The sequence below is a fragment of the Cupressus sempervirens genome, chromosome 10 (genome assembly GCF_028749045.1).
Source record: "Cupressus sempervirens isolate cs-2001-9-10 chromosome 10, ASM2874904v1, whole genome shotgun sequence".
Classification (NCBI taxonomy): domain Eukaryota; kingdom Viridiplantae; phylum Streptophyta; class Pinopsida; order Cupressales; family Cupressaceae; genus Cupressus; species Cupressus sempervirens.
Genome location: NC_143127.1, coordinates 442,529,158 through 442,549,565, shown reverse-complemented (window position 1 = coordinate 442,549,565; position 20,408 = coordinate 442,529,158). Strand labels below are relative to the sequence as shown.

Here is a 20,408-nt window from a genome sequence, read left to right as displayed (position 1 = left end):
CAAGCAAACAATTTTCTGGTTTGCTTGTAAAATTCTGATACTTATTGGGGTATTGTTCTGTAATTTGAACAAATAAAAGATAGAAACAAAAACCAAAAACAATATGTACTGATTTGTAAACAATAGGTGAAAAGTGAACCCTATTATCGAGATTTTATTCTGAGCTCACCAAAGTAAATCGGCAAAGCCATTTAATCAAGTCTGGATTAAAATAAGGACATTCTCTTGCTGCGTCAAAAGACTATAGATTTAGATTCAAGGCTTATTTTTTTACTTTTAATTCTTGAATTCTTTCCCAGTTTTTTTATTCAGATTATAAGGCAGATTTAGATTTGAGGCTTATTTTTTTACTTTTAATTCTTGAATTCTTTCCCAGTTTGTTTTATTAAGATTATAAGGCCTAAAGGAACTAAAATTAAATGACTACAAACTGCTGTTATAAGATTTTAATGGGCATTTTACAACATGCAATTCATACATATGCATTTATGTGGCTTTAATTTCATACGATGCTCAAATCCAATTAGCCATGTAACAGTTAACAGGCAAATATTTTGAATGCATATAATTTTCAGATCTGATTAGCCAAGTATCAGTTAATAACATAAGAAGTCAAATTGTGAATACTTACTTGATCATTGAACATCAATAGATATTAGAATACTAAATAAAATTTCAATTTGGCGAATTTAATTTTTGAAACTTGAACCAACAAATTTGAAGATTTCTATTGGATAAAAAATATCATAAAGATTATTACAATGAGTAACAAAATAACAAAACAAGTACAAAATATCAAAATGTAGGGAAGGGAGGCCTCTAATCATATCCCTCAACGCAAACTCTTCCTTGTCTGTCACAAGAACTACTGGACTCCTCATAGTCAAGATCCCCCAACTGAACACCAACCAGCCCTGCATCTGAAGGCATCGCATCCTCACCGTCATTATCCTATGATGCCTCCTCAAGTTTTATATCCCATCATGTTATTGGGCTCTCCTTGTACCCATGTCTTGCAGTCAATGACATGCAAGGCACTATGAACAGCCACTAGCTTCTCTACTCTTGCAAAGGTAAGTCTATTCCTCTTAAGAGACTCTTAAAAGATAGCTGAAGCCACAAGTAGAATAGTTCCTCTCTACAGCTAAAGAACTAGAAACCTGAGATGCCACACAAATGGCTAGTGCAGTACTCTTGAATTCCTATCTATGACAGTTCTGTTGGTTCCCAAAACCGCAGATTGGAAATCCAAAAGCATGCCACTTCTCCGATAGGATTCCGCAATCAATTCTGGCCAATGAACAAGAATCACCTTGATTCCCCTACACTTTAGGGTCCGCTCCACCTAGGCAGGAAGACCCTCTCCTCAAACCTCATCACTTGGTTCAGAGCTTTTCTAAAGCGAATTTAAGCTTTGGAGTTCTCCGACTGGCAAGGTCTTTGAGCTTGATTAATACAGAGTTATTAGATAGTTTGAAATGAACGTTTTCTATAAGGTTTTATGGATTTGAGGATTGTAAGAACGAAGTTATAGATTTTCTGACTTCAAATATAAATCCACTACTTCAATGATAAAAGACCACTACTTTAGCTTATTCAGGCAATAGAGTCAACTTCAGTGAAGATTTTCACGTACCACTCTATAATGTTCTACACACTTATATTGCCAACAATTAAATAATCAAGATGCAGCAGATCAAATATATATGCAATCTTAAATTAATCTAGATTGAACCTTAACTCCTCTGGTAAGGAGACAAACTGGACACAAATACAGAAACAATTTAATATTTCACAATATCTATGATGATCGAATTTAAGATGCTAAATGACCATGTCCACTTATCTGACATTTAAGTTGTACACAAAATTCAAAAATTAATTACAAGGGACGATTCACCTATAGTTTAAATCTTTGCGTCTTTAATAATAAACAAAGGATATTTTATTTTATTATTAAAATAAAATAATTGAATTCATATTATTGCTCCTTATTCCTCCTTATAAATAGATATAAAATACTTCTTTTTTAATATGTGAATGTCGAATTGTGTCTTTGTTGTTTTTAATTTGGATATCCTTTTATATCTTATAACTTAAGAGGAAATGACATTTCAAAAAAGTCGTCTCCCTCGAAGCAATGCCCCCTCTTTAGATAATCATACTTTGTTGTTTATTCTCTTCTAATAATTGTAACTTATAATTAATTTTCATTTACCATAGTCACATTTGCCATATTTGGCGGTCAATAACCTTAAATATTATATTGTTTATTTCCTCTGTCCTCTTACACCATGAATTTCCAATGAAGACTATAGTTTGAGAAATAATTTTGAATCAAAGCTTTGTTCTTGTTGAGCGCAAGTCATAATGAATGGACCAAGATGTTCGAATGTGGCCTTCTGCTACCAGAAGTAGACTCCTTTCTAAATTTCAATGAGATAGGGATTGTCGCTACACTTACATCTTCTGAGGCTGCATCATCCATAGTTGTCAGGGTTGGCAAGCAATAATCTTCCATGATCGCATGAGAAAGAAAAGGTCATGGCATGTGTTTCACTAAAAAGATTCCTCAAGATTGGATCATGTTCTATCGGACTTCATTGTTGCTTGTTTAAACGTTAATGACCATCATTTTTCCTCGTGCTTATATTCCATGGTATCGTCATTGTATGATGCACCTATGATTTTGTTGTCACTTTGTGAAGCAATTATAGACTACTGTGAATTTTGTCTTCAATCCAAGTGGCACCAAGAATGTCTATCCCATCATTTTGACCCTTGTCTTGGGTATAGCATGTGATTATGTAGCTCTACTCGACTTATCCTTTCCGTGCACAAGGATTCTTGTTGTTGATTGCCAACTCGTCCATGACCTTTATTATCGTCATGCATGTTCATTTTCCTCTCTCCACCTATGTTGAGGTCACTTTACAATCTCTCCTCCTCTTCAATTCTTAGATGTAGAATAAATCATATATTGTGTTCTTATCTTTGAATGTGTTTGGCAGTGAAATATGGTTCAAGTTCGATGCTTTCTCTAACCTAGATAACTGTCTCACCTATAGACTTCTCGTGTCTCCATGAATACTGAAACCACCCAATGTTTTGTTGGCACCAAGGAATGGTCTATATGTTTGTTCTTGAACATGGCTATCTTCACATATTAACACTCCCTCTTGCCTATAGGGTACAAAAAATGGAGACCTTAAAAATTAGGCTCCATCAAGTTCCACCACAAATTTGAGTCCTCTTGTGCAATAGTTCCTATATTTATCTTCGTCGCATCCAAATAACCCTTAAGGGGGGTAAAATACATCCACACAACGCGAATCTTGTCAGCAATTTCAACATCATACATCTCATCAATGCATCTGAAGAACCTTGCCTTTAGCTTGTCATCATGAATCTATGTGACTCTATTAAGCCTAGGTATGTACCACTTCGGATTCAATGCATGAGCATTCATGTGCAAGGGAGTGTTCAGCTTGCCCCATTTGCAATACATGATTGATCAAATAGAATGCGAGAGTGGGATCATTCTCTCGCATAGCAGCCCTCACTTAGTCAAGCATAGAATCAATGCACTCATAGACCTCTCCAAGGGTAGATGTGTCTCCATCCCAAATCATTGACCTGGAAAACCATAGTAATGATAGAAACTATGTTTTGCATGACTCAAAAATATATCACTACACTATCTCCTTCACCCCTTTCCTTTACTTGTCTTGGCCTTAATTCATTAATTCTAATCATTTGTCATAACCATGAGTTGCAATGGGTCTTACAAATCTAGCATTCTCTCCAAGAGAGTTAAATAGGATGCAAATATGCTCTTAGTTGGTTTCAAGAACTCCTTTGTGAATCTTCAGAAGAGTGGATGTGAAGTGTGGTTAGAAATAAAAATTTACACATTTCTCACATTGTTGACCACTCCTCCAATCCAAACAATCTATCCCATGTCCTTGATTGCATTGTTCATGGCATGTACACAGCATGGACTCCACCAAATATGTTTTTAGAACTACCCCAATAAGTTTCCCTATAGCTGTCCACAAATGTGTTGCATATGTCACTATGTGGGCCACATTTTGTAATCCAACCTCCTTAGGGAAGTGAAATTGAAAATCAGCAAAATTGTGATTGGCTTGAAAAATCAACAACCCTAAGAAAGTATGAGCCCTTTGATGTAACCATGATGTTGATGAGTAGACAATGGACAATGTTTATCCACCCATGCAAAACTATGTTGCATTTTGGCTTTGCCCAATATGCCTTCATCTTCTCCAACAAAACATCGATCTGAGCATAAATGTTATCCAAGATCATGGTACTCAATTTGTGCTCACCTGGTGGCACATATGATGGTCTTCCCCTCGCTAACATCAACATCATCTCCTTATAATAAGGAAATCAAGCAACATGAAATGGGACGCCATTGACAAAGAAGAGCTTTCCAACAGCATCATCTATATGATTCGTAAGATGCAAATTGTATGGGGTTACTTTACATCTTGTATTTCCCCTTGTCCTCTCATGCATCAAATTCAACCACAATACTACAAGTGGATAAAGGTCCTGAAACTAACTCTAACATCATTCCTACTCCAATGCAATGTACGAATGGCATTGCCTCTATTATATAGTTTGAACTTGAATCCTACCAAACAAAATAGTGGACATTGCAACTCTGTGGTCTTCAAGAACAAACCAAAACATGTTTAACTCAATTTTGTACTCAATGTTTATAGGCTCTTGCAAAAATTTATAATGTTCCACATCTTCACCTTTCCAGAAGAGGAAGAAAGCATCAACTCTAGTAATGCTCCTAAACCATTTTGTATTACAAATTTTGCATCTCCAATTCATTGTGCCACAACTTGGTGTTCGGGTTATTATTCTTGTTGCAAACCGTTTGAGAAAAGATTTGGGATCATAACGACCCCTAGCAAACTCTCCCAAAAGCTTTGAAGGGCATTCTATAGTAACAGGTGCATTGGTCATGGAACTACTTTGACCTTCTGAATCAGCCCCATGCTCATCCCCCTCAACCTCACGTGCAAGTTCACATTCTACCTAACATGCACCATTAGAATGATTTTCCATGTCACTCAAGTAATGTATGTGGGTGCTAATTGTGACATTGCACAACACAACAAAAATAAATTGAATAAGCACCTAGTTTAGCATACTTATAAAAATCAAAATTTTGAATCTTGAATTTTTTTACAAGATCAAATTTCAAATTGTAAAGAAAATTTTTTTAAAAATCAATCTTCAAGGCACACCTTTAAGATTCAACATAACATATGATTTAGAAAATATTACACAAGAATGAAAAGAAATTAAAATATTGAAACAACAAAAATGATTGCCAAGGAAAATCAGAAAACAAAACAAAAAAAAATTACCTTGTGTTTGAAATATCTCTTCAAGATGTAGAGTCTTCCTCCTCTTCTTCTTCTTGTTCCTTGTCACTCCTCTTTTACTTGCACTCACTCGTACTCTAATCACTCTTTTCTCTCTTTCTCACTTGTCTCTATTTGTTGTCACAAACAATTTATGAAAACATAACTAAGGAACATTTGTCCTTCACTTGGACATTTCATTGTATGAACATGAAAAGTGGAGGAATCTTGACATTCCATTTCATCTTTTAATTGTGAGTAAAAATGAAACTTGTAAGGAGTTTTGTAGGCCTGGAGCCCTAGATGAGACTCTTGATCCTAAGTGATTAGATCACTGAGAGGGGTGAATCAATAATCAGCCAAATAATCAACCTTTTCAACTTCTAAAACCTTCAACAGATAAACAACTCAATAGTAGCACATGAAAACATCCACATATTTGATACAGATAGTTTGGTTACACAGAAACCCAACTTAAATCAAAACAGCAGTGGGGATTAGTGCTCACAAATATGTACTCTTCTGCAATACACCCTGTAAGGAGCTTAACCCTGTTAGGAGCTACAAAGACGTTGTTAGGTGTCACCATGTCAAGGGATTTACCTCTAGCCCTATTAGGAGCCTTACCTTGTTAGAGGTGGCCTTGTTAAAGGACTTTGAACACTAGCTACCTTGTTAAAGGATTTACAACAACCTGTAAGGATCCACCATGTTAAGGGATTTGAACTATTGCAACTGTAAGGGAACAACAAAAAGAATGATATGTATAACAACACTACCTCTACCTGATCAAATCCTCTTAAGCTCAAACTCACTTCTCAACACACTTAACTTCTTCTTGGCTGGACTACACCTCGCACTTCTTCACCGCACTTACTGGACCACCATCAACAACAAAAGTGTTCCTTTTTCACCTATTTATCTTGGTTTTCCATTCAACTTAACCAAACCCTAAGCTTATGACTACTATCAAATTAAAATATCCCGCTCAGATCCAACCGCCATAAGACAATATCTTATGCTCCACAATGCTTTTACACGACCGTACCAACTAATTCATTGACTGATGTGTCAAAGGTGAAACATGTTTTGCCCAACCTCATGCTATGTCTAGAATCTTGACCACGCACTATTCTCGATCAATATAATGCCAAATAACATCCAAATGTTCATCCACATCATTGGATCACTACTAACTCATCGAAAGTCATTGCAACATTGTCACCAGCCGCCAATCATCAATTAATTGATTGTTACTCAAGAACTCATTCTTCTTTAACCTGTGCATCAAACATGTCACAACTTCACTAGTCATTTGTCACTATTTCATTAGTCACCTTTCCATCCTGGAAATGCTTTGCTTGTAATGATAATAAGTTGCTATTGTAACCACATTAGCTTCATTGTCTTGTTAACATTATCCAACAATCATTCTACTCCATCCAACATGGATTTTGACAAACCACTCAAATCACTTATCGCTTGTCGCTAACTATTCTAGTAGTTGCACTATAAATTCACTGGTCAGCTTACTCTATACTTTAGCAACAACAGTCACCCTGTGCACTTTAAGGGACATCACCAATGCTCTCTCAACGATCACAACCACTAATCCTTAATACAACACTTTACTCACCATAGTTATGCTAGGCAACATAATAGGACACTAGGTCAATAGTTGAAATTAATGATAATGCGATAATTGAATTATGCAGTCAAATTTGCACTATGACATTACTAATCATCACTCGTCACACCATCAATTATGCCAACAATCCCCCCATTTGGCATTGATGGCAACATATGCTATGCTTCGCAATACTCAATGTGCACAAATTTGTTTAGCAACAATCAATACAATCAATGCTAGAAACAAAATGTTTCCACTTCTGTCTTCTCTAGATACTCACCCTCACACTGAACTTCTCTGCATTTTCTTTTCCTTAACCTGATCAATACATTCTCTCCCCCTTTGACAACAATGCCAAAGGTGTCAATAAGCACTTGTTGTCTTAATTCTCAAATCCTTTAACTCTTGAATACTTAACTTCTCAACTGCAACTGCTCCCCCAAAGGAGTAGCCTCAGAACATTAATTCAAATCATAAGAATGTTCAATGAGTACACTTGAATTGATGAAACTGCATCTTCCTTTAATTCATCGCAAATAAGGGAATGACCCGTAACTTGCTACACTTGAATTGATGCAATTGCATCTTTCTTTAATTCATCTCAAGTAGGGGAATAAACCCTAACTTGCCCCTTAGATATTCAAACATATCCTTAGATAATGGCTTTGTGAGTATGTCTACTACTGGTTCCTTAGTTGGCACATACTCCAACTTTATTTCCTTTGCTTGAGCCTATTATCTAAGATAATGATACTTGCTAGATATATGCTTGGAGTGCATCACTGGGTTCTTTGAGATATTTATGGCACTTGTGTCATCCCAGTAGATAACCATCAATTCTGCTATCTTGTCCTAAATTCCTTCCATAATTTGCTTAATCCATATCGCTTGTGTGCAATTAACTGCAACGGCCACATACTCAGCTTCAGTTTTTGACTAAGATACACAATTTTGCTTCTTACTTGTCCACAAAATAAGTACTTACACCCAAAAAGAATACTCCACCACTTGTGCTCTTCTTGTCATCCACATTACCTACCCAATCAACATCCATATATGCATTTAATGTAAATCTCCTTTCTGTCCAAACCATACCTAAAGTGTCACCCTGTTAAAGGATTTACAACAAGGACCTATAAGGATCGACCCAGTTAAGGGATTTCAACTGTTACAATTGTTAGAGAAAAATAGAAAGAATGACCATGACCTATGTAACAACCTTGCCTCTACCTGATCAAATCCTCTTAAGTTTAAACACACTTCTCAACCCACTTAACTTCTTCCTGGTTGGATCGCACCTTCCACTTCTTCAATTGTTCTTTAATTTGTTTCTATTAATTTTCCATTACCCCGACTTAACCAAACCCTAAACATATTACTTTTATCATATTCAAATATCTCGTTTAGATCCAACCGCCATAAAGACAAAAGCTTATGCCCTATAACACTTTTGCACGACCACACCAACTAATTCATAGAATTATTACCAAAGGTCAAACACATTTTGACCAACCACTTGCTTCCTCTAGAATCTTCTCTAAACACTGTTCTCAATCAATGTAATGCTAGATCATCACCTCTGGATGTTCATCAACGCCATTGGATCATTACTGACTCGTCAAAGTCCCTGCAACACTAGTGGCCAACCATTAACTAACTGCTCGTTAATCGAGAGCTCATTCTTCCTTAACATGATCATCAAACATGTCACAGCTTCATCGATCATTTGTCACTAGTGTAATGATAATGAGTTGCTATCATAACCACATGAGCTACATTGTCTTGTTGACATTATCCAACAATCACTCTACTCCATCCAACATGGATTTGACAAACCACTCAAATCGCCTATTGCTTGTCACTAACTGTTCTAGTAGTTGCACTATGAATTAACTTATCAACTTACTCTTTACTTCAAAACCAACAATCATCATATGCACTTAAGAATGCTCTCTCAATGATCACAACAACTAATCCTTACTGCAACAATTTACTCACCACAGTTATGCTAGGCAACATACTAGGACACTAAGTCAATAGTTGACATCAATGACAACATAATAATTGATCATCATGCAATCAAATCTGCACTATGACATTACTAATCATCACTCATCACACCATCAATTATGTCAATAGGGACCCACCATAGACTAGGGTTCAAATGGAACCGGAAATAAATCACTTAACCATTGTTCATCACCAGATAATGTGCAGACACCCCTTGAATAGTCAAAGGGAGGCCTATGCATTCCCACAACATTCTAAAAATGTCATGTCGTCCCCCCGCTCAGTTGGCAGCTACGTGGTGCTTGGCCAGCAGTGTAGACACGCCCCATCTCCATCTCAGAGACACCCCTAGAATAGTCAAAGGGAGGCATATGCATTCCCACAACATTCTAAAAATGTCATGTCATCCCCACATTCCGTTAGCGGCTATGTTGTGCTTGGCTAGCGGTGTAGAGATGCCCCATCCCCATCTCGAAGACGTGAGGGTCCATGAGCCTAGAAGCATTCTCGCATAACACTGGTATTTACATTTTATGTCAATTCATGGTTGAAACTCAAAGCCTTTCAGCATTTTATCTGCATGTACGTCATATATTGACAATGAAAGTATTTGAAATTGATTAATTTACTTGTCGATTCGCATGTGAAAACTCAATTCGGTACTAAGCTTCTAGAATGTCTTTTATGAATGCTTTATCAAAATTAAGATATAAATATTTGAAATTTCTCAGTATATATAGAAAGCCCCCTATTTTTGAGAGTCATCCCCTACCACCCACTAAAAAATAACCATACAGAACCCTGGTACCTAAAACACATTTTGCCATCCCCATCTCCAAAACTCTGTGGAGCATAGACAAAAACTAATTAATAATGGTTCCTCAACGACACAGTTTAAGGAAATGACAGCTGCTCCACGCCTACCTCTCCATCAACTGAATGGGAAAAAGGAGTACATTACAAAGACGGTCCTTGGCAGCATGTGGCTCCCTTCATTAAATGCTCACAATCTCTCCTCTTGTCTGTGCATTACTCCCTGTCATTTACTTGTATGAGAGTATAATTTTCTCTGAAGGGGATTCTGCTTGCTCCAACCACCATTTCATAAATGTTCCTTCACTCTATTTAGCCCACAATCACTTTGCAAGAGAAAATTACTGTGCAAAGACAAAGCTTCCACTAACATTTATTTAACAATTTCAGGCCCATGCTTCAAGAGATCAATTAGATTTTTGATATAGATATTTGTGCAGTTATTCATCAATAATTTCATCAGTTTCAGCAGTGGCAGAAAATTGCATTTCAGTCGCACGGCTTCCACTAACATTCATTTAGGAACTCCTGGCCCATACTTAAAAAGAGATTAATTAGCTTTAAATATAAATATTTGTGCAGTTATTCCTCAATAATTTCATCAGTTTCAGCAATGGCAGCCAGTTGCTTTAACAAAGGGAAAATTAATTTCAAAGCTATATAAATTAAAGGTCATCAAAGGTAGCTCGCCTCCATGAGCTTCTTGATCACCGAGGCAATGCTCCTTGTGCAATGACTGGGGTCCCTCAAGACAATTCTGCTTCCCACAGCCAGATCGCACCCATGGCCACCGCCATGGCCAATGTTCTTCAGAGAGTTCCAAAACCCCAAGGTCCCAAGGTTCCCATCATCAACATGGCAAGGGGAGCAGCTTAGCTAGGCAGCACTCTGCTTCCCTGCCCCACAGAGGTTTTGTCTCTCTGTGGACTTCTATTGGTGTACAGTCATCTTTTGGTGGTGGCAGAGATTGGCTGGCCTCTAGAGGAAGAAGAGATCAGCCAAACTCTTCTGAATGGCTTCCCAGATTGTCTCTGGCTATTTCAACTATTCGTGCTCAAGATAAGAACGGTGAAAGTTGCTGCTGACAAGGGGTGGTCCATTCCTGACATCAATCCAGACCCTGCAAACATATAGGGATAGCTAGATGACATGGACCCCCCTCCGCCATCAGGTGTTCCTCTTGCTGCTTGAGCAGCTTATTGTAATTTCTGTTGGCTAGCTTTCCTGGGCTGCCCATGTGCTTGTTTATTTTGTTTTTCAAGCTCTGCCCATGTGACTATTATCATGTAATGTCCCCTGATAGGTATAGACATAGTCATTAGCCAATTTAGCCCAAAATTAAGCTAAAAGGATACAGATATAATGATTCAATCTATTAATATTCAAAGTAATGTGAATTACTCATTCAGTAATTCAACACGACGAAGGAAGGATTAGGGCTATAACCAAGGTGCACCTTATTACTACTTCAACATGATGAAGGAAGGATTAGGGCTATGACCAAGGTTCCTAGAGACCAATTACAATAGGCTCCCTCAAAGCTTACAGGTCCAAGCCCCGGCCCATATCCTATCTTGGGACTTGCCCTCAAGTCTTCCGGAATGTCGACCCCTACCCTAAGAGCAATACCACTGATTGGATTTAATCTTTTAGGCAATCCCCTCCTTGGAAACATTTCATCCCCTTTCTTCTCAGGCCAAAATAAGAAATAGATTCTGAGAAAATATATATTCTTCTTAATTTTCTGTGACTATACTTCACATTCAAAGAGTGATTATGAAATAAGCTATGAGTATATTACCATCTAATGCGTGTGTATATTTTTCTCTGATATAAAAATTATTAATAATTATATATAATATTAATATATGTCACATTTCTGATCTTACCATTGTAACTGATATGGATAGTATAATATATCTATTAACCCCATATACATATATATATATATAGAAGCCATTAATAGCATTCTGGAGTAATATTAACAGGATCAATTAATTGAATGCTGCCAGCAATGCACATGATTCCTATTACCAATTTTTATCACTATGCAATTTGGTAGAAATGTTGACCAGTGTTGAACATCCAGGGTGGTAGCCATGACCCACGTTCTTGTATTATTCATAATTGCCATACATGCACGAGGGATACGTAAAATGTTGGTCTTAATTTACCTCTTATATCCCTAAGTCTCCTAACCCCTTATATTCGCATGTTTTATGCTTAATCAAAGTTAAGTTGTGATCTTGCACTTCATGCTTGTTCACATGATCACAAGCAGTTATGGCCTAACTGTCAAAAGGGTGGTGATGGTGCGAAGAGCTCTTCTCAGCAATTAGGGTTATGGTTTTTGCACAGTCGCAGAGGGTCAAGCTAACCAGGGGGTTAAAGCAATGACTCGACGAAAAGACTCTCATCGCATCATCACAGGAGTTAAAGGCTTAACAAGGGTTTGGGCTGCGATGCAACGATTGCTTTGATCGCTCCTTCACATGAGTTAATGGTTGAGTTAAAGATTAAGGTGCGAGCTTGCGAAATAGTGGGCCAAGTGCTTTTGAAATCCTTTAGTCGTAGTGTCGCAAGGGTCAATTTCAAAGGGGAATCCATCGAATGAAAGCAAATCAACGAAATCGATGCATTCCATCGAAGGGCTTCAAAGATTTTAAGTCACGACCGTGTGAAAGGTCAAACATGCTGCGGTCAATTTCACTATTTTCACTCCATGGCAAATGATTAAAGTTGACCCAAGGTTAAGGTTGCAAGATCACAAAAGCCTTGAGTCGCATGGTTAAATTGCTAACCTGTGGTCATGGCAGCGAAGCTATGAAAACTTATGGATTGCACAGTCGCAGGTTCAAACATCAAAGTTAATAGTTAGGTTGCCACTAGGCGATCAGCGATTAAGTTGTGGTCTTTACGCTTTCGGAGTGGTTTATGATGCAGTCAGACCTCAAGCCACGACTTGGCGAATAAGCCACAAGCAGTCATGAAATCGTTTGTTCGCTTAGTCAAGTAATTAAGAAGCATAAAAGCAAGGAAGTCAGCGACCTAGTGAAAATATTTGCATGAAAGAAATATAAGTGATCGCACAGTCACGATGTCAAGTGGTAGTCAATTAGAATAAGCCGCAATATGGAGAACTCAGTTAAAGGATATTCATTCGGTTGGTCGCATGGTTGAGGATAGAAAGAGGTTTTAAACTGCGACTATGCTAAAAAGTTAGAATGATAAGAGGACAAAGGTGATTGCTCACTCGCGATATCAAAAAATGTTAGTGAAGATGAATGGCAAAGCAACAACAGAGCATTAAAATAAGGAGATCACAAAGTCACGGGCTGAACTTAACAATTAGAGAAAAGAGATAAGAAAAGAGATACTATACAGAAAAGAAAAGAGATAAACAGTTGCAAAGGCACGATAAAGGTTAGAATGAAGATTAAGTGCATCATCGCAAGTCAACCTGGTCAACAAGGAAATATAGCTACGAGGATGCAAAAAGGCGAAAAAGTGTCAAGTCCAGCCTATCAAATAGTGACACGTGGCTCGTGTTGGGGCAGTCCACTGGAGATTGACTGAAGGTGGCAAAAAATAATGGATTCAAGTTTCAAATTTGCAGAGCTGGAACAACGTGATGTGGAGATCTGATTTCGAATGGAGTAAAGCAAAAGGAGAGGTCTAGATGAAATCAAATATTTTGAACGGCCCTTGAAAAGACATGAAGCAATGGAAGCAGTTGAGGATATCATGGCTTTGTCAATGGAGGCAATTGAAGGTTTACATGATTAAAGGCATCAGAGGACAAACAGAATTAATTAAAGGTTCTTGCAATAGTTGCCACCTAGTCGATCTCACAACCATCTTCTTAGTTTTACCCGAATACAGAAAATGTAAAAATGTAACTTTCTGAAAGCATCTCTGTATTCTTCCAATAGTCTTTTGACATGTGCCCTCCCATCTAAAACTTGTTGCAATCTTTCTCTTTACAAGGATTCCCAAGATGTGGAAAAGGGGGATAGAAGGTTGGAGTTTTATGCAAAAAACGGTTTTGTCGTCATTTCTTGAGTATCCTTCATAGCATTTTCTATAGATTACTTTGCAAACAATCTTGATGAATTTTGTGGAACTACTTTTCAAGCTTGAATAAAGGAACAATTCTCTTGTGTTTTCACTTTGCTGCTTAAATCACTGGTTTGATATAACTTTTGAGATTTATTTTAGATCCCTGAGTTTATGTTTCAATTTTATCTGCAAGTGGAGTTTTGGAATATTCATATAGGTTACAAGTCGCGAAGCTATGCTTTATCTCAGGTAGTCAACTTGTGAATGTCATCATTCCCCTTAGTATCTTGTCTAAAGTATATCCTTCTCATGAAATATTTATGTATGGGTTTTCTGAGGTCAATGTTGTGCTCACCTTAATTGTTCAGAAATGCTTCATCATGTCAAGCCAGCAATACTCTCATCTTAATGTTTTGGTGTATCACCTCAAGTTTACTTTTCAGCATTTACATTCATGCAAATCCTTCTATCCCTTTCTCTCCCAAGTTTTAAGTTCATGTTTGAAGAACATATAGGTGAAGCATCATAAGGAACTGGCCTAGAACCGGGAGATTCACTACTAATCTTGGTACACCCACTACCTAGGAGTGTTTCCATGTTACTCGAAGTGACTAAATTTTAGAATCCAGTCGAGGTGCAACTTTTAGAGATAACAATTCCATTTACCAATTTCTTCAATATATTTTGATTCTCCTATATTCTTATTGCTACGCCCTTAATATTGGTGTGTATAGGGTTATAAATAGTCAACTTGTGGCTATCTTAATCCTTAATTAAGTCATGTTATCATTATTATATTATTATTTAGGTAGGTAGGTCGGCCTACGTGTTATGTAGGGTTGTGTCTATTCAGCCTAAGCATAATTAGGTACATACAAGAGGTTGTGAGTCTTATTTCAAGATCATATTGTGAAGTGTGTTCTCATTGGAGATATTTCGAGGTTGCCCCCTCGAAGTGGCCTATTACTCTCAATTATTATCAAGTATTTATATAATATTTTATATTATTTCTTCTATTGTACAAGTTATTTCATTACACTTATCCTTTGATCTCTTTCTTGTAAACTGTAATTAATGTTATAAGCTCTGATTCCATCCCCCTCCCCCCTCCCTTTTACATTGACTATGTGATCCTTTATATATCAGTATCCTTCAAAAGACACACATCTTTAACCAATCATATCTTCTCACTTTATATGCACCTTTTCATAACAGCCCAATATCCTTCTATTAGGATCATTGTCTAATCAACAATTCATATTAATAATTGTTACCACTTCTTAACTTGCCATCACCATCAATAATGTAGAAGCAATTCATTAATGATTAAATTCCTTGTTTGAGACTTAGTTATATCAGCCTCCTTATACATATCACTCTCCCAGCAGTCATAACTTTGAAATACATTTCTTGAGGAGATATGTCTCATTCTAATTCATTAATCATTGCTGGCTAAAATGGATTTTCATACATCAATAATATGAATCGTCCCATTATTGGCTATTTCACTATCATTCCAACAGTTCTAATTTCCTAGAGACTAATAATTCTACTAGTCAGATTTGGATACAGCAATTGTTTTAGTTAAGTTTTTATCAGTAGCATGTTGTCATTGATATTTAACTCTAGTAATGTTGGGATGAAATGAGTAAGTCTGAATACTTTCCTTATAACTTTTCTTCTCTGCGCACCACCATGGATGATCGTATTAGTCAAATACTTTGTTTCGTTGACATTACTATCTCATTGCCAACTCCAATTAGTATTTCTCTATCATTAGCACTATAATACATTAATAGTAATAGTATATTATATTATTATTATTTATTATAAAATCTTACTTTAGAGTGGGGGATACTACAGTCCTATCCTCCCAAAATTGCTTGTCCTCAAGCAATTACATGTTTTCCTTCTTGTTATTTGATAGTACCTTCTTGTTATTTGATAGTACCTTTTGGTGATTTAACTTAAGTTTTCTTTCATGACCATAGGCCATCTTATAATGGTTTCCATTCTGTTTGCACGATAACATGTCTCAAGTTCATCCCCCTCTAGTTATTCTATTATACTAGATAAACCAAAGTAGAACCACACATAGAGTATACACTTCAAAAAATATGCATGAATATGAGAAGACATGAAGTATTGTGCAAAACATGCATGCCAATGCATGAAGATACAAAGTATACACATTGATGCATGAAGACACGAAACATACACAAAGCATACATTAATGCATGAAGTATAGATACAAGAAGTATACACATAAGACATGGTATATACATCAACATGCTGAAGACATATAAAGTAAACCTTTAAAGCATTAAGAGTACCTATGAAAACATGTAAGGCATGGGTCACAAATAAGAACCACACAACATTATCATACATAGGAATACATCTAAGCCATGAGGCATACACAGTACACATGGCATACGCATGAGTTCACAACAAACAAGACACATTAAGTATACACATGAATTTAGTAAAAACAGCAAGTATTTACTTAAGCATGCATGTAATACATAAAGCATAAGGTATCCAACCATTGCCTCAGGGAGTCTTTGGATTGACCTCGTACCCTCTTTTTTTGTGAATATATTTAATTTTATATAATTAATGGAAACCCTTTTGTCGAAAAAATAAGTTTGTCAAAGATTATATGTTTTATCCTATGGAATTGTTTGGAACATGCATGTTTTGATCATGACACGTGCATGAGCCTGTCAATTACATTCTGAGATTTTATTGTTATAACTTATATAGCTGTCACCGATCATTTGATACATGAAACTGAACTCAATAAATTTTAAAAGTGCAAATAAAGGCAGATTCTGAAATTTACAAATGTGTTAGCACAGGTAGGAAATTGTGTGGTAAAAGTATGTTAGAATGTGAATAGGGAAATAAACAACCTGTCCACATAAAAAAGTACTTGAATTATAATTAACTCACCAAAGCATATAACATTGAAATAGGTATACACATAATGTTGGTCATGGGCTAAAAGCAAACAAGAACATATAGCTGTCTATGCCATATAACATATGGTTCTCATTTCACCTCACACTCCATGCATTATAGTTTAATAAAAAACATCTTAAATCTTGTCCTGAAAGAGATTGTTGTCAAGTTAATTGTTACGCATTGTAGGTATGGTCAACCAAACTGCAGGAGTCTTGACAATGCTCGACATAAAATATTGCCCATAATTGAGAATCGATTGCTATTTCTGTCAGGAATGAAATTTTAAATGTGAGGATTGTAAATTGCTCTTCAGAGGTAATGTACAACAGGCAACTGTTTAATCTTACAATCTTGCCAGAGATGCACTTAATGGATTGCTTGTACAAATCTGTTTTTTTTTTACTCAACACCACCATAGAAATTTGTTTGTTATCTCCAAGCGATAATTTACTTAAATTGATTTACAAAAATAAATCTACTTTTCACTTTCATTGCAATCATTCCCTATACTGCAAATTTAAAATGCCTATGACTGTCCGATTTGAGATTATGAAAGAAAATAATAAACTTCATAAAAGTTTCGGCAACATACCTCATCTGCAAGAATCCTTGAGCAGTTGAAGCATACACAACGCAAAATTGAAAGAATGGTCTTCAAAAACCCAATATGGTACATGGGCTTGGCGAGCTCAAGGTGTCCAAAATGCCCAGGGCATTCGGCCATGCCAGCGGAACAAGTTTCACACTTAAGTTTTCTATCAATGGTACCCAAACGTGGATCACTGAGTCCCCCAAGCTTAGGTTTTCCACGCTCATAAGTTTCACTGTACTCAATTTGTGCAACAGACATTTGCCTCTGCAAAAACAGTAAAAATAACACCTCCAGCATCAATCCCTCATTTATCAAACCAAATAAAAATTCATAACCATATCTTTCACAACACTCTGCCTGATAGTCGCAATAAAAAAGCTAGGATTTGGTTAACCAGCGCATTTAGATTGGTATTTACTTTCTAAACCAATTCATTATTGTTAGTTTAAAACCCTTAAACTATCCAGAAAATGTTCTAAACCAAAGAGATGATGGGAAGTTCTAAACCAAAGAGATAATGGGAAGCGTGGTTATTTCATAAAAGATAAATTAAACATTAAGCTTCCAAACATAGTAGCATCAAAACATAGTCTAGAATATATGAAATGCGCAATTTCATTTAGTAAACTAGGGTAACACAGGCCATTTTCTGCTAGTAAAAATTAAATTGGCCATATTTTCGACTTCCATGCTATAACATAGGTTTTTTTTTTCATTTTTCCTTATTTTGAGATGAACTATATACTAGAGCTTAACGTAACTATCTTAAGATCTAATAAAAAAAATTAATCTTTTTTTTTTCCGAAAACAAAGTGGGGTTTCCTGTTTTCAGCTCAGGCAACCAAATTTCCTCGTGTTTTTCACAAGCGGGACATTTTAATCGTCCTTCAAATTTTATTATTCAAACCTACTATAGTAAAAGTCTTTCAATTTAATTCAGAGAATTTTGAACTTACAATTTCATCCGGGCTGATAATGCCGAACTGCACGACTTTCACCTTGGCCACTTCGGCCGGGGAGTACGGAAATCGAGTATCCATGCTGTGGTATTACTAGTTACAATATTTTTCTTTGTTTTAAGCTCACTGAAGCTTTTACGGCGAAAAAAAATACTCTGTGCTCCCAGGAAAGTAAAATAAAGCAAACCCAGTTCAAGATTTAAGAGACTAAACTAGATTTCGTAGAAAAACTGAAGAATTTCTTTTCTTAAAATCAGCTGGGATTGGCGCCGTAGCTAGGGTTTCAACGGCAAGATATTTAGCTGTTGTATTTGAGCTAAATATTCATTCATATATTCTCAACGTTTTAGATCAGAAACTATTTACTTTGCATTTGCAAAAGAAACAAAATGAGATTTGCAGAAACTGAACCGAACTTATGTCCACAAACTATATTATTTATTCTTTTAAATGCAGCTAGGGTTTGAAGACGAAATTAGGAGTTGGACACAGCAATGGAATAAAAGCAGCGCTTCATCGAACAATTTCGTGTTAAAGCTCCCACGGAATTCCGCCAAATGATTTATCATCTGCTGTAGGAGTTTTAGCTCCGTGGATTGGAAGCCTCCATCGGGGAGAGTTGTGCGAAATCAAATGAAAAAGATAAATTTAGTGACTTGAGGTATATATATGCCATAAAACACTTGCTCGGAAGGGAAAGACCGTAGAAAGAAGTCGATTGCACATTTTAAAGGGGAGTGGTTGCATTTGTGTTGTTTTCGGTCAGGTCGTCGGATGGGCTTTAGTGACTCCGTAAGTCCCAACTAGAAAACTTATTCATAGTCCTCTCATAACTATGGGAGAGGCCTTAGTTCTTGAACACCCTAACTACACGCTTATCAAAATCTTATGTAAAAAATTTTAATTGCTCTAGTTTTTTGCAGTAGCTTATTTGGTGAGTCGTCTACTTATAACTAAGATTTCAAGTCCACATCACCTGTTATGATGCCACATTAGCATGCATTTTGCCAAGTTGTCCAAAACAGCCCAAAAAAAAGTGAAACCAATGGTTGTGCATAAAGGCTGCCCATAGTTGAACAACTAATGTGGCATCACACCATTGGTTAATTTTTATAACCAAGGATACATTTTATTCAATTTTAGGTAGTTAGCATTATACTAACAACTTTAAAGTCACAAGTATCGGTACAATATTGTCAAAAAAATTGGACATTAAGTCAATAAGTGTAGGTATCAAGCGAACAACTCCTATCACAACTATTGGAACACATTCAAGTACTAGATCCTCTCCCCTATAGCGGATGGGATAAGTTTAGGGCCAGTTAGGTTGCTCTAATATGGATGGAATTAGCATACGAAATTCTTGGAAATTTTTAATTAGTTGTTTGGGTTGGCTAAATTGGAATGGGAATTGAAAAAAACAAGAATCTGGTATGCCCATTAACCCCCCAAAAATTTGGATGTGGTATTCCACCTAAATAGGTGGAATTAGTCTAATGGTCGTTTTAATTCCAATTTGTATAAAAATGAGCATTGGATATTATTGGAAATGAATTGTTTTTGAGGTCCACTTGACCTGGGATTTTTCCACTTGTTCTATCCTATTTTTACTTGCATGTTGTTCTCCTCAATTATTTTGCCACCTCTGTTTTTTCTGTCTCTCACACAGGTATCCATTTTGGATTTTTGTTTGTTTCATTTTGGCTACGGCTTCTATTCATTGAATCTTATTTCTGCTCCAATAAAATGTTGATTTGGGGACTCTTGTCTTTTGCAGATACTATTGTTTTTCCTCAAGCGACATCAACAATTAAGGGTTTTGTGTTTCACAATCTGGGCAGTTCATCAAGGTAAGTCCCTTGATGTGGGTTGAAAGCATTTTAACGAAACTTATTTATGCTCCAACAAAATGTTAATTCAAGGGCTCTTGTCTTTTGCAGATACTATTCTTTTTCCTCAGCGACATCAAG

At 36.4% G+C, this 20,408-nt stretch overlaps 1 protein-coding gene across 1 annotated transcript in view; it reads right to left on the bottom strand.

Moving 5' to 3' along the window:
* Positions 1-19,072, bottom strand: part of LOC149534618 (DNA-directed RNA polymerase II subunit RPB1-like) — a 30,717-nt gene extending 11,645 nt beyond the window's left edge. Inside the window, exons 1-2 of the mRNA XM_089804788.1 lie at positions 18,436-19,072; positions 17,480-17,743 (exon numbers count right to left, since the gene is read on the bottom strand). Coding sequence (XP_089660914.1) covers positions 17,480-17,743; positions 18,436-18,519 — 348 coding nt within the window. The 5' untranslated portion in view covers positions 18,520-19,072. The remainder of the gene's footprint in view (positions 1-17,479; positions 17,744-18,435) is intronic.
* Between the last annotated feature and the right edge of the window lie 1,336 nt (positions 19,073-20,408).